The sequence below is a fragment of the Rhinoraja longicauda genome, chromosome 1, assembly GCF_053455715.1.
Source record: "Rhinoraja longicauda isolate Sanriku21f chromosome 1, sRhiLon1.1, whole genome shotgun sequence".
NCBI lineage: Eukaryota > Metazoa > Chordata > Chondrichthyes > Rajiformes > Arhynchobatidae > Rhinoraja > Rhinoraja longicauda.
Window position 1 is genome coordinate 63,851,820 of NC_135953.1, and position 18,079 is coordinate 63,869,898.

General features: G+C 44.0%; 1 protein-coding gene across 2 annotated transcripts in view; it reads right to left on the reverse strand.

Annotated features, from left to right (window-relative positions):
• The window catches only part of LOC144593392 (phospholipid-transporting ATPase VD-like), a 147,864-nt gene that overhangs the window by 4,690 nt on the left and 125,095 nt on the right, over positions 1–18,079 (reverse strand). For both annotated transcript variants that reach the window (XM_078398899.1, XM_078398889.1), the window contains 7 exons: positions 17,687–17,987; positions 14,414–14,490; positions 11,576–11,701; positions 10,278–10,478; positions 9,438–9,518; positions 8,161–8,265; positions 3,308–3,495 (listed from right to left, as the gene is read on the reverse strand). In XM_078398899.1, coding sequence (XP_078255025.1) covers positions 3,308–3,495; positions 8,161–8,265; positions 9,438–9,518; positions 10,278–10,478; positions 11,576–11,701; positions 14,414–14,490; positions 17,687–17,987 — 1,079 coding nt within the window. The remainder of the gene's footprint in view (positions 1–3,307; positions 3,496–8,160; positions 8,266–9,437; positions 9,519–10,277; positions 10,479–11,575; positions 11,702–14,413; positions 14,491–17,686; positions 17,988–18,079) is intronic.

An 18,079-nucleotide genomic window follows, 5' to 3' on the forward strand; every position in this document is an offset into this window, starting at 1 on the left:
AATAGCTGGGGTCCCAGCACCGAACCTTGCGGTACCCCACTGGTCACTGCCTCCCATTCCGAAAGGGACCCATTTAAACCCACTCTTTGCTTTCTGTCTGTCAACCAATTTTCTATCCATGTCAGTACCCTACCCCCAATACCATGTGCCCTAATTTTGCCCACTAATCTCCTATGTGGGACCTTGTCGAAGGCTTTCTGAAAGTCGAGGTACACCACATCCACTGACTCATTTTCTATGAACATTTTTTTGAGTCATAGAGTAATACAGTATGGAACCAGGCCCTTCAGCCCAACTCACCCACACCGGCCAACAATGTCCCAGCTACACTAGTCCCACTTGCCTGCGCTTGGTCCATATCACTCCAAATCTGTTCTATCCATGTACCTGTCTAACTGTTTCTTAAACAATGGAATAGTCCCAGCCTCAACTACCTCCTCTGGCAGCTTGTTCCATACACCCACCACCCTTTGTGTGAACAAGTTACCCCTCAAATTCCTATTAAATCTTTTCCCTTCATCTTGAACCTGTGTCCTCTGGTCCTCGATTCCCCTACCTTGGGAAAAAGACTGTGCATCTACCCGATCTATTCGCCAGGATTTTGTTTGAGTACTTTAGCTCTGCTTTTAACACCATTGTGCCAGAGCTAGTACACTACAAACTCTCCCAGCTGACTGTGCCTGAACCCCTGTCAATGGATCATCAACTTCCTGAAGGACAGGAAGCAGCATGTGAGGCTGGGAAAGCACATCTCTGACCCGCAGACCCTCAGCATAGGGGCACCGCAAGGCTGCGTACTCTCCCCTCTCCTTTACTCTCTCAACACCAACGACTGCACCTCCACAGACCCCTCTGTCAAGCTCCTCAAGTTTGCGGATGACACAACCCTGATTGGACTGATCCAGGATGGGGAGAAATCTGCCTACAGAGGGGAAGTGACACAGCTGGCGTCCTGGTGCCATCGCAACAACCTGGAGCTCAATGCTCTCAAGACAGTGGAGCTAATTGTAGACTTTCAAAGAGATCCCCCTCCCCTCCCCTCCCCCCACTCACCATCAACAACACCATAGTCACATCTGTCGAGTAATTTAAGTTCCTTGGAACCATCATCGCCAGGGACCTTAAATGGGGGGACCATCAACTCCACAGTCAAAAAAGCCCAACAGAGGATGTACTTCCTGCGGCAACTGAAGAAACACAATCTGCCACAGGCAATGATGGTCCAATTCTATACTGCTTTCATTGAGTCCGTCCTCACCTTCTCCATCATGGTCTGGTTTGGCTCAGCCACCAAGCACGACATCCGGAGGCTGCAATGGATCGTTCGCACAGCTGAGAAGGTTGTTGGCTGCAACCTTCCTCCCATTAATGAACTGTACACTGCAAGGGCCAGGAAGCGAGCGGGCAAGATCATCTCTGACCCCTCTCACCCTGGCCACAAACTCTTCAAAGCACTTCCACCTGGAAGGCGACTCCGGACTGTCAAAGCCGCCACAGCCAGACATAAAAACAGCTTTTTTCCACGAGTGATAGTTCTACTCAATAACCAGTCTGTAGTCTCATTTTTGTTCTGGTTTATTTTCACCCACATGTTTACACCGTAATGTTGTATCTTTATTGTTTTGATGTGGTTATGCTTTATTCTTAATTGTTAACTGTATGTTTGTGTTGTCATTTGTGAGCAGAGGACCAAGGCACATTCCTTGTATATGCACATACTTGGCCAATAAACGTATTCATTCATTCATTCATTCATTCATTCATTCTACTCCTCTCATGATTCTGAATACCTCTACAAGATCTGCCCTCATCCTCCTGTGCTCCATGGAATAGAGACCCAGCCTACTCAACCTCTCCCTATAGCTCACACCCCCTAGTCCTGGCAACATCCTCATAAATCTTTTCTGAACCCTTTCAAGCTTGACAATACCTTTCCTGTTACATGGTGCCCAGAACTGAACACAATATTCTAAATGCAGTCTCACCAACGTCTTATACAACTGCAACACGACCTCCCAACTTCTATACTCAATACTGACTGATGAAAGCCAAAGCGCCAAAAGCCTTTTAGACCACCTTATCTACCTGCAACTCGACCTTCACGGAACCATGCACCTGTACTCCTAGATCCCTCTGCTCTATAACACTACGTAGAGGCCTACCATTTACTGTGTCGGTCCTGCCCTTGTTCGACGTCCCAAAATGCAACACCTCACACTTCTCTGTATTAAATTCTATCAACCATTCCTCCGCCCACTTGACCAATTGATCCAGATCCTGCTGCAATCGTTCACAACCATTTTCACTATCTGCAAAACCACTAACTTTTGTATCATCAGCAAACTTGCTAATATTGCCCTGTATGTTCTCATTCAAATCATTGATGTAGATGACAAACAGTAACGGGTCCAGCACCGAACCCTGAGGCACACCACTAGTCACAGGCATCCAGTCTGAGAAGCAACCTTCCACCATCACCCTTTGCTTCCTTCCATGGAGCCAATTTGCTATCCATTCAGCTATCTCTCCTTGGATCCCATGCGATCTAACCTTCCAGAGAAGCCTACCATGGGAAACTTGTCGAACGCCTTACTGAAGTCCATGTACACAACATCTACAGCTCTGCCCTCATCAACCATTTTGGTCACGTCTTCAAAAAAAATCATCCAAAAGCCTGTATATCCTATCCCTCAGAATACTCTCCAGTAACTTGCCAACAACAGATGTTAAGCTCACCGGCCTAACGTTCCCAGCATTTTCCCTGCAGCCCTTCTTGAAAAGAGACACAACATTTGCCACCCTCCAGTCTTCTGGCACCTCTCCTGTATTTAAGGACGACTCGTAAATTTCAACCAGGGCTCCCGCAATTTCCTCTCTTGTTTCTCATAATGTCCTCGGATATATCAGATCAGACCCTGGACATTTGTTTACCTTCAAACACGACAGTACCTCCAGTACTTCTTCGACAATAACCCTGACTGCTCTCAAGACACTTCCAGTGACTGCTCCAATTTCCTTCGTCCTACTGCCTCCTCGGTAAATACAGAAGAGAAACACTTATTTAGGACCTTGTCCATCTCCTGTGGCTCCACAGAGGTGACCACTTTGATTCCTAAGAGGTCCCACTCTCTCTAGTTACCTTTTTCCCCCTTATGTATTTCTAAATTCTTTTGGGATTGTCCTTAATGCTACCTGCCAGAGCTAACCCCTAGCCCCTTTTTGCTCTTCTGATTTCCTTTTTTAGTTTACTCCTTAGTTCCCGAAATTCCTCCAGGTTTTTATGAAAAGTAGAAATGGAACTTATTACCTGGGAAGCAAAGCTACAAATGTGGCCAGCAGGCAGACCAGGTAGAAGAGTGGTTGTGTCAGTTCATATTCCATGGTAAAATATGGAGTTGACGGAGGATTACAATTTATACAAGTTTCTCCGTAGATCAGCGCAAACGCAAAATACAGTACAACACTGCCGATCATCACAGACCAATTGATCCAAGTCTGAAACACAAATAAATCATCAGTATATTAACTGGAGTTTGTGATTAAAAATATATTTTTTAAACTTGTATAAATAATATTTTTAAACAAACTAAATACTTTGTGGCATTAAATAACCTAAGTCCTTTTATGATATCCAGCAATTTACCAATGATAGATTGTTACTTTAATGCAGTTTCTAATAAACATAAGGTTTTGTTTACGGGTTATTGCAGTGTAACAAGTATAAAATGCTCGCATGTTATTCTCAAGAGCAAGGGGGCATGCTTACAATCCTAAGGACTGTTCCTATGATTTTGAGGGGCATACTGCACATCACAGTAGATGAAAATACCTTTAACATCTATGTGGTAACAGACCTACCAATGGAATGATGTACATTTTGGGGAATTCACAAAAAGAAACAAAACAAACAAGTTGGCAAGTTTTATTGATTTTTATTTCAAAAAATATCTCGCAAGTCTTAAACTTGCACTTGCTCAGATTAAATTCCATCCCCCATTTCTATGCCCATTTCTTCAATTGATCTATATTGTGCTGTATACTTTGCCAGTCTTCCTCGCTGTTTGCCACACCACCAATTTTGGTTATTTATATATATATAAATCCCAGCATAGATCCCAGCTGAACTCCACCGATTACAGACCCCTTGCCAGAATAACAGCTTCTACCGCAACCTTGTCTTCTATGAGTAAGCCGTTCCGAATCCAAGTAGCAGTGCATGCAACATAATCTTTTGGATCAGCCTATTGAGGGACTTTATTGAATGTTTTTACTATAATCCATACAGACAATACCCACTGCCCTACATTCATTGATCACCTTCATCACCTCTTAAAAAAACTCTATCATGTTCCAGAGACATGGCGTGGAGAAAGCCATTCTTAATAGATAAAATAGGTGTAGGAAAGCCACCCTGTAGAACAGGACACAAGTTTTCTGGTGTCAATTTTTGCAGACATTCGATGAGATACTAAGTTCATGAATTAAGAGTTGGTGTATGGTGAGACTAGAAGATGAAGTGTTTGATAGGTCTTAAGGTGATGGAACAAATGGATGAGAGCATTCATGACAGCAGTATGCATTGTGAACTGCACCATCTGCACTCTAAATTAAAACATAGTTGGATCACTAAGAATTGTTCTGAGTATATTAAATTTCTGTATTGTTTGAGCAAAACACAAAGTGCTGGAGGAACTCAGTGGGTCAGGCAGCATCTGTGGAGGAAAAGAACAGGTTGTAGTGTGCCAAGTAGGCCGAAATAATGACAAGTAGTCAGGTGCTAGAGAAAGTGAGTTTACTGTAGCTAGCTGGAACTCAAGGAGAGTGAGAGTCATGCGGTCCTTGACCTTTATACTCCCGGACGAAGTCCGCCTCCTTGGATCGACCCATTCCCGTGCCGAGGGGTCGTGAGTGGTATGGCCCGACCCTCGGGAGCCGCCACAGGACCCCCCCCCCCCAGAACCAGAGGCACGAAACGCACCGGCGGTCGCACTAGTCGACCGAACCGTGTACGGTACCCGTCCGACGGGGGGTCTGGCGGGGGCACAGCTGGAGGGACAAACGGGGGCGGAGAAGGGGGTACAAATACCGGTCGAGATGAGGGGATCGGCGGGTGCGGTGTTGGAGGCACTTGCAAAGGGGGGCGCCCGCGCGGCCGAGGCTGTGCAACCCGCACCGGCTGGTCAATGTCCAAGTGCGCTGGTTTAAGGCGATTAATTGACACGGCCTCCGGTCGGCCCCCCATGTCCAACACAAAAGTTGTCTCGCCGTGTTTCAGCACTTTGAAAGGGCCCTCATAAGGTCTCTGAAGCGGTGCTCGATGGGCGTCGCGGCGGAGAAAAACGTAGGCACAATCTCGAAGGTCCGATGGGACGTGCGGGTGGAACGTCCCATGGTGAGAAGTAGGGACGGGTGCCAGTTTTCCCACTCGCTCACGAAGGCGCTGTAGGGTGGACGAGGACGGTTCCTGCTGCCCCGGCGATGAGGGCACGAACTCCCCGGGCACGGTGAGCGGCGACCCGTAGACTAGCTCGGCTGATGACGTTGCGAGGTCCTCCTTTGGTGCCGTCCGGATGCCTAATAAGACCCAAGGCAGTGCGTCCATCCAATCGGGGCCGGAGAGTCTTGCCTTCAACGCAGCCTTGAGCTGCCGGTGGAACCTCTCCACCAGGCCGTTAGCCTGCGGATGGTAGGCCGTGGTGTGGTGAAGCCGAACCCCTAACAGCTCAGCCATGGCTGACCACAACTCAGAGGTGAACTGCGGTCCCCGGTCTGATGTAAGGTCCACCGGCACCCCAAAGCGTGCGATCCAATTTGCGGCCAACGCTCGAGCACACGTGGCCGTGGACGTGTCGGTCAATGGTATGGCCTCTGGCCACCGGGTGAACCTGTCAACCACCGTGAGGAGGTGAGTAATGCCCCTCGAAGGCGGGAGGGGGCCCACAATGTCCACGTGCAGGTGGTCAAATCGGCGGTTTGGCAGACCAATTTGCTGGAGGCGCCCGGACGTGGCGCTGGACCTTCGCCGTCTGGCACGCGACGCAGGTGCGGGCCCAATTGCCAACCTGCTTGCGGAGACCGTGCCACATGAACCGTGTGGCCACCAGTGCGACTGTCGTCCGGATTGACGGGGATCTGGTTGTAACCCCGCACCAGATCCACTTTGGAGAATATAGTAGCCCCGGCGAGGTGGGCGTTGAAATCCTGAATGTGGGGTACGGGGTATCGGTCCGCCGCGGTAGCGGCGTTCAGTCGCCGATAATCCCCGCAAGGCCGCCAGCCACCGCATGCCTTGGGGACCATATGAAGTGGGGACGCCCATGGACTGTTCGATGGACGAATGATCCCCAAGGATTCCATGTCGCGGAATTCCTGCCGCGCCAGACGCAACTTATCCGGCGGAATTCGGCGCGCTCGTGCATGGAGGGGTGGGCCGGTCGTGACGATGAAATGCACCACCCCATGCTTGGGGTTTGACGTACGAAATTGTGGCGCCGTGATGTCCGGGAATTCCGCCAGGATTCGAGCATAGGTGGATTCGACCGATGACAGCGGTCGAGCAACAGGACAGACCAACCCTAATGTAATGGGCTGCATTGTTGCACTGTGGACCATTTGCTGCCTCCTGACATCCACCAGGAGGGAATGCACCCGCAAAAAGTCCGCCCCGAGCAACGGTTGGGAGACGTCGGCCACGGTGAACTGCCAAGTAAAGTGGCAAGAGCCGAAGGTGATCTTCACCGTGCGCACACCATAGGTGCGAATGCTGGTTCCATTCGCAGCGGTGAGGGCGGAACCGCGCTTCCCAGAATGAATGTCCTGTATCGAAGGAGGCAGCACGCTCAACTCTGCCCCGGTATCCACAAGAAAACGATTTCCCGAAACCCGATCCCAAGCAAAAAGGCAGTGAATCTGGCCGGCCGCCGCGGGGTCTACTGGCAGCCGGCCACAGCGTTTCCCGGATAAGCGCACGGCAGGCGGCATCGTCGGGCTGCAGCACCCCAGCGCTGGTGGTAATAACACCAGTTCTTAACCCAGGTGCTGTCTGGAGCCTGCTGTCGTTGAAATGCAGGTGCAGTACCAGCGGCTGCCGCTGGGGGAGCTCGTGCAGGCCTCCGGGGCGCAGGTTTGACTCCTTCCACAAACACCCCTCCCGACCAGGCTATTTCGGGCGCTGCCGGATTGACGCGCAGCGTCATGATGTCATCACTGCGCGCCGCCCAAAGGGCGTCTGCACGCCTCCGAGGGCCTGGAGATCATCAAAAGGCCCTTCGCTGAGCTGCATGCGAATGTCGGACGGCAGTAAGTGGAGAAATACGTAGTCGAAAAGGAGGCAAGGTTTGTGACCTTCCAGCAACGCGAGCATGTCATCCAGCAGCGCGGATGGGCGCCGGGCGCCCAGGGGAGGCATGTGGAGGATCCTTTTGGCCCGCTCCATCCTCGGGCGCTGGTAAGTTTCCAGCAATAGAAGTTTTAGAGCTTCGTATTTACCTTGGGTCGGTAGGTTGGCGAGGAACTCGGTTACCCGCTGGACCGTGTCCTGGTCCAGGGCTCCAACCAGGTAGAAAAACCGGGTATCGTCCGACCGGATGGACTTAAGCTGGAAATACACCTCAGCTTGCTGGAACCAGACGTGGGGCCGGTGGGTCCAAAAGGTAGGGAGAGCTACGGAAATCGCCTCGATAGCCGGTGTAGCGCCCTCGGACAGCGAGGCGAAGGCTGCGCTCCATGTCTTGTCCATTTTCCTATAATGGACCGTTCGGGGTCACCAATGTAGTGTGCCAAGTAGGCCGAAATAATGACAAGTAGTCAGGTGCTAGAGAAAGTGAGTTTACTGTAGCTAGCTGGAACTCAAGGAGAGTGAGAGTCATGCGGTCCTTGACCTTTATACTCCCGGCCGAAGTCCGCCTCCTTGGATCGACCCATTCCCGTGCCGAGGGGTCGTGAGTGGTATGGCCCGACCCTCGGGAGCCGCCACAGGTGATGTTTCAGGTGGGACCTTTCATTATATTGTTTGGTTACGTATTCAGGATGTTTAATCTTATTATAGCTTGTTTTTTAATGTCTGGAGTAGGGATTAGAGAATGTATGAAGAATTTCTAAGCCTGCTCTTTCTATTTAGAGCAGGCAACTGGGGAACACACAATGTTCCATTATACTTACCCAAGTCTTGCCTTCTATTAATAAGTGCAAAAATATTATGAACAATATTGTAGTGTTGATAGGTGTTCCAAATGTGTAGATATCCACGTCTGTGTCAGAGTAAACCTGAAAACAGAAATAATTTTCAGATCGAACTTACACTTAGAGGAAAACCATTTGGCCCATCTCAACTCCTGAGGGATCAATCCCATTAATCTCATCCTGCCTCTCCTTATTTCCTCATACCTCTGCAACTTTTTTTCCAAAACAACTCAATGCCCCTTTAATATTTTTACAATTAACATTAAAGAATTTTTTTACATTAACCAATTAACGGTATAATCCAACTGAATTCCATTCGATTCTAGTTTCTACTTTTAGTTGTTGCCACCAAAATAACTAAAAACATTAAAATAAACTGTTTTAAGTTCAGTGGGAAATCCAATGCCTCATACAACTAAAACAAGTACATTGCAAGAACATGTAGAAAATCTTACCATTACATTGCTTTGCCAACAGTAAATCTACTCCATGTCAACACCCATTGTTTCTAACTGGATATGTTCAATAGATCCAATCAGGTTTGACCAAAAGACTAAACTAACAGACTAAAAATCAGTAATATTTCACAATGATTATATCTATTAATCAAAATGATTATATCAATTATAAATGTCATTGGTCCTGTGACATGCCATTGAAAAACGCTATACAGCTTTATTGCCTGTGAAGCTTTCAGGAAAGTAACATAATGGGGTTCTCCAATGTGTTCTCCAATTGGTCAGACTATTGGAGTTCTGCAGATCAGTCACTTTATGATCCTCCGTTTTTCTCCGATTCAGACTGGGTTTTAAAAGGATTTCAGTTAACATTTCTATTTGGTTTCAAGGAGTCACAAGGAACTGCAGAAGCTGGAATCGCAAGCAAATTACAGAGTGCTAGAGCAACTCAGGTGGCAATAAATGTGTTTTTTAAATTATTATTTAGCTAGCACACAAAATACTGCCTGCAAACCCCCTAGTCTGGAACACTGTCACAATACCTTTGTAGTCTTTGGGAAAAACCTACAGTCTAAATTTGAATTTCGACAGTGGGCATGTGTAAATATGGCATTATTTGCTTTCCAATGGTGATTAAGGTGGTACTAAAATTGTGGCGCTATCGTTCACCGATTTGGCTGTAGTTCCACAACCAAATCTCATATATATATATATATTCACAAGATCAGGGTTTGAGTAATATAATATATATAGCAGGATAAACAAGATACAATAGATACTACATGCTGTAACACTTACAAAATATGGAATGAAGAAGCAAACGAGACTTTGATAAAAAGCATCCAGAATGGAGATCCAAAATATTGATGGTAAGTAGGCCTACAGAAAAAGAATAAGTTGGTGTAAAAGCTCTCGCATTTCTCACATTCAACTTAAATTTTGATCTTTAATTCTGATGTCATGTATAATGAACTATATAGATTGTCATTGTAATTTCTGCATTGATAGTTAGCCTGGTATGTGCTGCATAACGATACTTGCAAAAATCAAAAACAGAAGCAAGTACTGAGCAGATAGGAAGAGACAGAGGAAGTACAGAGAGAGTGTCAGTGTAGAAAGAGCACAAGAGAGCAGATTTATTGGTATTCATTTACTATTGTCAAATATCCCATGAAATAGAGAATAACTGTTTTGTGTGATACTCAGGCAATTCGTACCATACCCGAGTACATCACATAGCGCAAAAGAGAAAATAAACAGAGCAGAATATAGTGTAACAGCTATGGAGAAAGTGCAGATTAAAAGAAGGTGGAAAGGTCACAATACGGGCGTGAAAGAGAGGGAGGAAGAGTTAGAAGGAGAGGGGGAGTGGTGAATGCGAAGGATAAGCAGAGGTGCACAGGTGGTCATAGACGCACTTTTCTCCTCTTCATCCTCAAGCTTCACCTTGACTGTTCCCAATTTGAATTCATTTGGCCAGCAGTTTATACTGCATTCATCTTTGGAATTCCCACTCTTTCTGACTTTAAATAGATCAATTATGAATGGCTGTGAGCTTTCTGTCCAGTTCAGCCATGAATGAATGAATGGCCTAAACTATCGTGATTCTCATGCAGCTTATCTATTAAATATCGATACCTCAGAACGTTGGCCACTTATGTAAAGTTCTGGCAGTTGGAGCAGCGTTTCTGCAGACACATCTTTATCCAGGATGCCACAGACAAGCGGTGGAACAGATGTGAAGAGGAGATTGAAGAAGATGAGTATCCAATAATCAATCATAGATGCACCAGAGAATCCACAGAAAAATTGATAACAGAATAGTAGATTGACATAAGTCTGGAGAAGGAATCAAAGGGCATTAGAAATTGTAAGATTTACACATAGAAATGTAGTTTCTGACATGAACACAAAATCATGGTATCACAAAATGCTGGAGTAACTCAGCAGGTCAGGCAGCATCTAGGAGAGAGGGAATGGGTGATGTTTTGGGTCGAGACCCTTCTTCAGATTGAAGTCTGAAGAAGGGTCTCAACCCGAAACAACATTCCCTCTCTCCTAGATGCTGCCTGACCTGCTGAGTTACTCGAGCATTTTGTGATACCTTCGATTTGTACCAGCATCTGTAGTTATTTTCCTACAACACAAAATCATGGATTTCTATCTTTAGTTGTATTATTTCTCTCAACTGCTGGTTTATTAAAAGCACCTGTTAATCACATGGAACCAAAATAATTTAATCCAGAAGAAAACTGTGAGATATTCTTTGGGATTATGTAGGTCAATCAACAACACCTAAAATGAGATGCATATCTAGCATTTTTGAAGAAATCACAAGGTGAACTGGAATATTCCCCCGAATAAGTTGCTGGGGATGCTTTTTGTAAAATTACATCAGGCTGTATAAATAACCATGTTACTGCTACAAAAAGAAAACAAGACATTGTTTTGCAAGCTCGGCATTGAATTTAATCATAAAAGCATTGTCATGTTTAAACCGGGGTAAACAATGAAATATGATAATCTTCTTGACAAAGTGGAGTTTAAGGGAATTTAAATTGAAAGATGAGTAAGATTGGTTAAAAATGATAAATACAGTAAATTAACACCTTGCCTACATAGATAATCAAATAACCCCCAAAATAATCCAGAGGAAAATCACTCCATATAAAAGTCCAAAGTAACCATCTTAATTTTACCAATTTGCAGTTACAGTAGAGTGATACCAAATAATAACGTTTTCCTTGTCACTTCACATCACAAATGCAAATTAGAGTGGCTACTTCTTGAAGTTAATACCTGCCCTCTTTCCCCACCCAACAAACTCCCCTCCAACCACCAAAGGCCCTGCTTCCTGTTTGTAGTGTTTCATTTAATCAGACAACAAAAAATAAACCGCTTGGTATTTTGCCAACACTACCCACCATGACACTTACCACATTCTTATAGAAGAAGTAAAGGATCATATTTGCAAGTCGGATGTAGCACCAGTGACCATGGACAAGCAACAACTTCTTTAAATGTTTGAATCGCGAAATTGCAAAATCACTGGACATTACTGCCTGCAAAACAATCAAGGACAAATTCATTTATCCATTCCATCAATAAGAGAAACTTTGATCAACAACACTAACTAGTAGTAAGAGGATATTTGCTTGAAGATGAACTAGAGTGCTGAGCATCTGTGGAGAAAGCATTATTGGAAACTTCAGGTCATATATATTTATAAATGGGTTTTGTTATTAGACAGTATGTTTGATATTTCAGCTTTTACGGTAATATTATGGGTCTGTGCCAGTCCTTATTTTTTGTACTAAAATGTTCCAATTAATTTTGAAAAACTCTGTTGTTTTATTCTTGATTTGCTTACATTAATATTATGGATCTGTGCCAGGCTTTATTATTTGCAATAAAATGTTCATACAATCTTTGAAAAATTCAGCTTTTTTATTCCTGATTTCATAAGTTCGAAGAGCAGAATAAGGCCATTTGGCCCATCTAGTCTACTCCATCGTGCAATCATGGCTGATCTATGTTTCCCTCTCAACCCCATTCTCCTGCCTTTGACCCATAACCCGACACTCTTACTGATCAAAAATCTGTCAATCTCCACCTTAAAAATATCCATTGACTTGACCTCCTTTCTAAAGGTACGTCCTTTTATTCTAAGGCTATAGCCTCTGGTCCCAGACTCTCACACTAGTGGAAACATCCTCTCCATATTCACACTATCCAGGCCTTTCGCTATTTGGTAAGTTTCAATGAGATCCCCCCCCCCCCCCCCCCCCCCCCCCCCCCCCCCGATCCTTGTAAACACCAGCCCAGTACAGGCCCAGTGTCTGACTTGCTGTGTAATTATATGCTAATGTATTGGATACTCAGTCAGCATGTTGACATCATTGTTGTTGGCTGGCAGAGATTCCTTTTACTGAAATCCAACAGTAAATGAGAGCTGGAAAAAAGGGAAATGCATGTTGCAGGCATTGCTCAATTTTTGCAAGCAATTTCCTTTGAGGTTAAATACAAGTATTATGCTTTGCCATAACCACTTATGTTTTTAGCAAGAAGGGAACAATGAACAGGCACGTTCCTTTCTGCAGTGTTACGGCAGCCTTTGAGTGGCTTAAGCACAACTCGCTAAGGCCTGGGACATACTGCACTACCAGATAACACAAATGCAAAGATAAATGCTGAAATTATAAATCAAACAATCCAATTATCACAGAAATATAAATGCTTAGCGCTTTCTTGAACTTTAATATGCCGTTTTAAGAAAAGGCTGTCATATTTTTGCATTCAACTAATTCTTATGATGTATAGATATGATGATAAGAATGCCATTGAAACAACCAGTTTATTAACCTGATAAGAGAAATGACAAGCAAAACATTGGAGATGTTGGAAGTCCGAACGAAAAAAAATGAACAACAATATAGAGGGACTGAGTTATAGGGAGAGAATGGGCATGCTAGGGCTTTGTAAAATCACCCCGTCTCCTACACTCCAAGGAATAGAGGTGTATACAATCGTGAGGGGCATAAATATGGGGTGAATGCACAGAATCTTCTCCCCAGGGTTCTTACTGTTAAGTTTGACTTAACAACTGGTGGCCATAGGTTTAAGGTGAGAGGGGAAAGAGGAGAAAGATTTAATAGGAACACGGGGATGGGAGGAGTGACTTCTTCACGCAGGGTTGTATGTATACGGAATGAACTGCCAGAGGAATTGGCTGAGGCAGGTACTATAAGAGCATTTAAAATGCAATTGGATGGGTACATGGATAAGAAACGTTGAGAAGGAAATGGTTCAAATGTCAGTAAATATGACCGGCAAAGATGGGAATCTTGGTCGGCATGGACGAGTTGGGCTGAAGGCCCTGTTTCTGTGCTGTATAATTTTGAAAGGAATTATAGCTATTCAATTACTGATTGTAAAAAATATCAAAGCTTCAAAAGTGACATACCTAATACACTCTATTAGAATATAAAATTACATATTAACTCCTTTAAGGTGAATAACAAGTTAAAAGTCCATATTTCACAGGTCCAAAGTCCACAGGCAGAAAGGGTGGTCAAAAAGGCTTTGGCACATTGGCCTTCATCAGCCAGAATATTGAGTGAAGAAGTTGGGGCGTTATGTTACAGTTATACAAGATGTTGGTGAGGCAGCATTTAGAGTATTGTGTTCAGTTCTGGGCACCAGAAGGAAAGATGTTGTCAAGTTGGAAAGGGTACAGAGAAGATTTGCGAGGATGTTGCCATGACTCAAGGGTCTGAGCTATTGGGAGAGGTTGAGGGATGATCTTATAGAGGCGTACAAAATCCTGAGAGGAATAGATCATGTTGATGCACAGAGTCTCTTGCCCAGAGTAGGGGAAATCGAAAACCAGAGGACATAGGTTTAAGGTGAAGGGGTAAAAATTTAATAGAAATCTGAGGAGCAACTTTTTTTTAATATACAAAAGGTGGTGTGTGTATGGAACAAGCTGCCAAAGGAAGTAGATGAGGCAGAGTCTATCACAATGTTTAAGAAACAATTAGACAGATACATGGATAGAACAGGTTTAGAGGGATATGGGCCAAATGCAGGCAGGTGGGACTAGTGAAGATGGGACGAGTGTAGATGGGACATGTTGGTCGGTGAAGGCAAGTTGGGCCGAAGGGCTTGTTTCCATGCTGTATGACTCTATGACGCTATATTGATTTTTGCTCACCTTTATATTTGCTATATATTTACATTCAGTCAAATATAAACGTGCATTGAAGTGGTTTTACCTGCATTCCTTCCTGACCTGATATTCCTATTCCAACATCAGCCACCTGAATCATACTAACATCATTGGCACCATCACCTATGTAAAAAAATATTAAAAGGATGAAAAGATAATTCATTATGTTGAAAGAGTAATACGTATTTGTTTAAAGTGGGAAGAAAGCAGTATTTATGATGAGTCACATGAATAAATATATCTCACACCATTTTCTTCACCATTTTACTATACACATCTGCTCTTTTGTAAATAATAGTTCGTTTAGACATATTTTTCAAAAGGTACAATTTAAAACAAAATTATTTAAGCATTAACACTGAATTGCTTAGAGGAGAAGCATGACAGAAATTCACAAGATAGCTTGTGAATTGTATTACAATCTTAGTTATTAATCTTTGTCCCTGGCCCAGAGTAGGGGAATCAAGAATCAGAGGACATAGGTTTAAGGTGAGTGTGGGGGGGGGGGGGGGGGGGGGGAGATTTAATGGAGGCCTGGGGGGTAACTTTTTCACACAAAGGGTAGTGGGTGTATGGAACGAGCAGCTGGGGGAGGTAGTCGAGGCAGATTCTATTGCAACGTTTAAGAAATATTTAGATATGGATAGGACAGGTTTAACAGGATATGGGCCAAACGCAGGCAGGTGGGACTAGTGTAGATGGGACATGTTGGTCGGTGAAGGCAAGTTGGGCCGAAGGGCCTGTTTTCACATTTAGGACTCCATGATGCAGGAGGATACAATTACTTTGGCTTGGGATTCGCGAAGGGTGTTGAGAAGCTTATACTAGATAAAGGAAACACTAGTGTAGGAAGGAACTGCAGATGTTGGTTTCAATCGAAGATATACAGAAAATGTTGGAGTAACTCAGCGGGACAGGCAGCATCTCTGGAGATACTTATCTTGGATAGTTTCCTTTAAGAAAAGGTATTTGGGAATTATCAATTGTTGGAATCAATTTTCCACATGAATTCCTCCCCCCCACTGGACTCAGGAGTATATTTCAAAGTTTCAAATAAAAAGAACATTGAGCAAATGCTAAGCCTTAACAGCAGCAAACCAATTTTCCCACAAAGGGCAATGTATCTTTCACGAGATATTTCAGTTCTGTTATTATAAGACTGATTGTGAGGAAATAAAAGTGCATAAAATGAACAACTCGTAAAGACTTGTTAAATTGATATTGCACATCTCCCTTCATAGTAAATACAAATCTCTCAGTGATTTGGGAGTAAATTGTCTGTACTTTCTCTTCCATCATGCAAAGGTACGCAGTAATTTATGGGAAAATAACTCAGAATGCTCATTTCACAAAATGCAACACCTTTTTCAAAAAATATTAATTTTATCCAATATATTTCGATGGAAAGCAAAACGTAGACTATTAGAGAACAAATCCAAACATCAGAAGCTTGGAGAACCCAAACGGATATATTTTTTTACAAAATAAGCATTGAGAATACATCACAGTGGATTTTTCACTGAGAACACCGGGGCCTGACAAACATTCTTAGTTCATGTGAAAGGCCAGCTATCGTCAACATTAGGTTGGCAAGCTGCCACTAGAGGCAGAGTTTCAGTTTAGTTTAGTGTCACGTGCACCGAGGTACAGTGAACAGCTTTTGTTGCGTGCTAACCAGTCAGCAGAAAGACAATACATGATTACAATCGACCCATTTATAGTGTATGGATACATGATAAGGGACTAAAGTTTAGTGCAAGGCAAAGCCAGATAATCAAAGATAATCTGAGGGTCATCAAAGAGGTAGATAGTGGTTCAGCACTGCTCTCAGATTATGGTGGGATGATTCAGTTGCCTGATAACAGCTGGGAAGAAACTGTCCCCAAAGCTGGCAGTGTGCGTTTTCACACTTCTATACCTTTTGCCTGATGGGAGAGGGGAGGAGTGGCCAGAGTGCGACGTGTCCTTGATTATTCTGCTGGCCTTGCCGGGACAGTGTGAGGTATGAATGAAATCAATAGAAGGGAGGTTGGTTTGTGTGATGGTCTGGACTGCGTCCACAATTCGCTGCAATTTCTTGCGGTCTTGGATGGAACTGTTCCCAAACCAAGCTGTGTTGCATCCTGATAAAATGCTTTCTGTGGTGCATCTGCAGAAGTTGGTGAGAGTTGTAGGGGACATGACAAATTTCCTAAGCCTTCTAAGGAAGTAGAGGCATTGGTGTGCTACGTTGAGTGCATCAGGACAACAAGTAGAAGGTCATTGCCCATCATTTTTGGAGTATGATTTTCAGTTTTGAGCTGGTAAATTCACGTATTGCACTTCAAATGTAGCTGCACCAGAATGCAGTGACTGAAGTGACCAAAGGTGCATTTACCAGATACTCTATATTCACATGGGAGAGAAGAGCAGAAAAATATGTTGATTGGATTAGATGAGCAAGACTAGGAGAAGGTTCACAAGACACTCAAACAATCATACACTTCAATCAGGTGGAATGACCTGTTTCTGTGCAGTACATGACCACCCCCAATTAATATACAGTGTAAAACTAATTCTATATTTTATCAGATAAAAGGAAAGGGTTGGGCAAGAGGGAGAATGTGTAACTTCCCCATTACTTTAGGAGGTGTATGCACAATGATTTATCCTCAGTTTGGAAATTATTTTCCAAAATAATAAAAAATATATTTTTAAGCTTAGTGTATTGTCACCTGTACCGAGGTACAGTGAAAATCTTTTTGTTGCATGCTATCCTGTCCGAGGAAAGACTATACATGATTACAATCGAGCCACAGTGTACAGATACAGGATAAAGGGAATGACGTATAGTGCAAGATAAAGTCCAGTAAAGTCCGATTAAAGATACTGGGTACTGATTGAGAGTGATCAGCCATGATCGCATTGAATGGCGGTGCTGGCTCGAAGGGCTGAATGGCCTACTCCTGCACCTATTGTCTATTGTCTATTGTCTATAGTCTGAGGGTCTCCAATGAGGTCGATGGTGACTCAGGACTGTTCTCTAGTTGTTGATAGACAGCTGGGAAGAAACTGTCCCTGAATCTGCAGGTGTGTTTTCAACTTCTGTACCTTTTGGCTGATGGGAGAGGGGCGAAGAATCGACCGGGGTGAGACCACCTTTGATAATGCTTGCCGAGGCAGCGTGGTGTAGATGGAATTTGATATTATACCCAGTTACTCCACATTAAACTGCATCCATCACATCGGTATCCTTTAAATGCACTTTGGAACAATTACTAAAATAAATGACTGCTACTTAATGCAGAATGCTCAAATAAATCTTAAAGACATTATTTACCTATTGCTAGAGTCATGACTTTCAACTTCTCCCGCACTAGATGGACCACCTTGCTCTTCTGCAATGGTGTTGATCTGCAGCATATAACAGCACGACATCTTTTACTAAGTTCCAGAAATGTATCTTGCAGACTCTCATGCAATGCAAATTCTAAAGTCTTTCCATCAATTACCAGAGCAATATGAACTTCCCCATCACAAGAAGAGGATGGAGAAGAGCCAACACCGGGAGTGTTTTTTTTATCAGTGGTTTGCTCTGTGATTTCTGCAATAAGCTTATTAATCAAGTCTTCACATGCTTCCTGTAATGACAAGAATAGATGGGCAGAGTCAGAGAGGTTTTTGAACAAGGGGTCTTAGTAGGACATTGCGGAAGAAAGTCAGCTTAAATCAA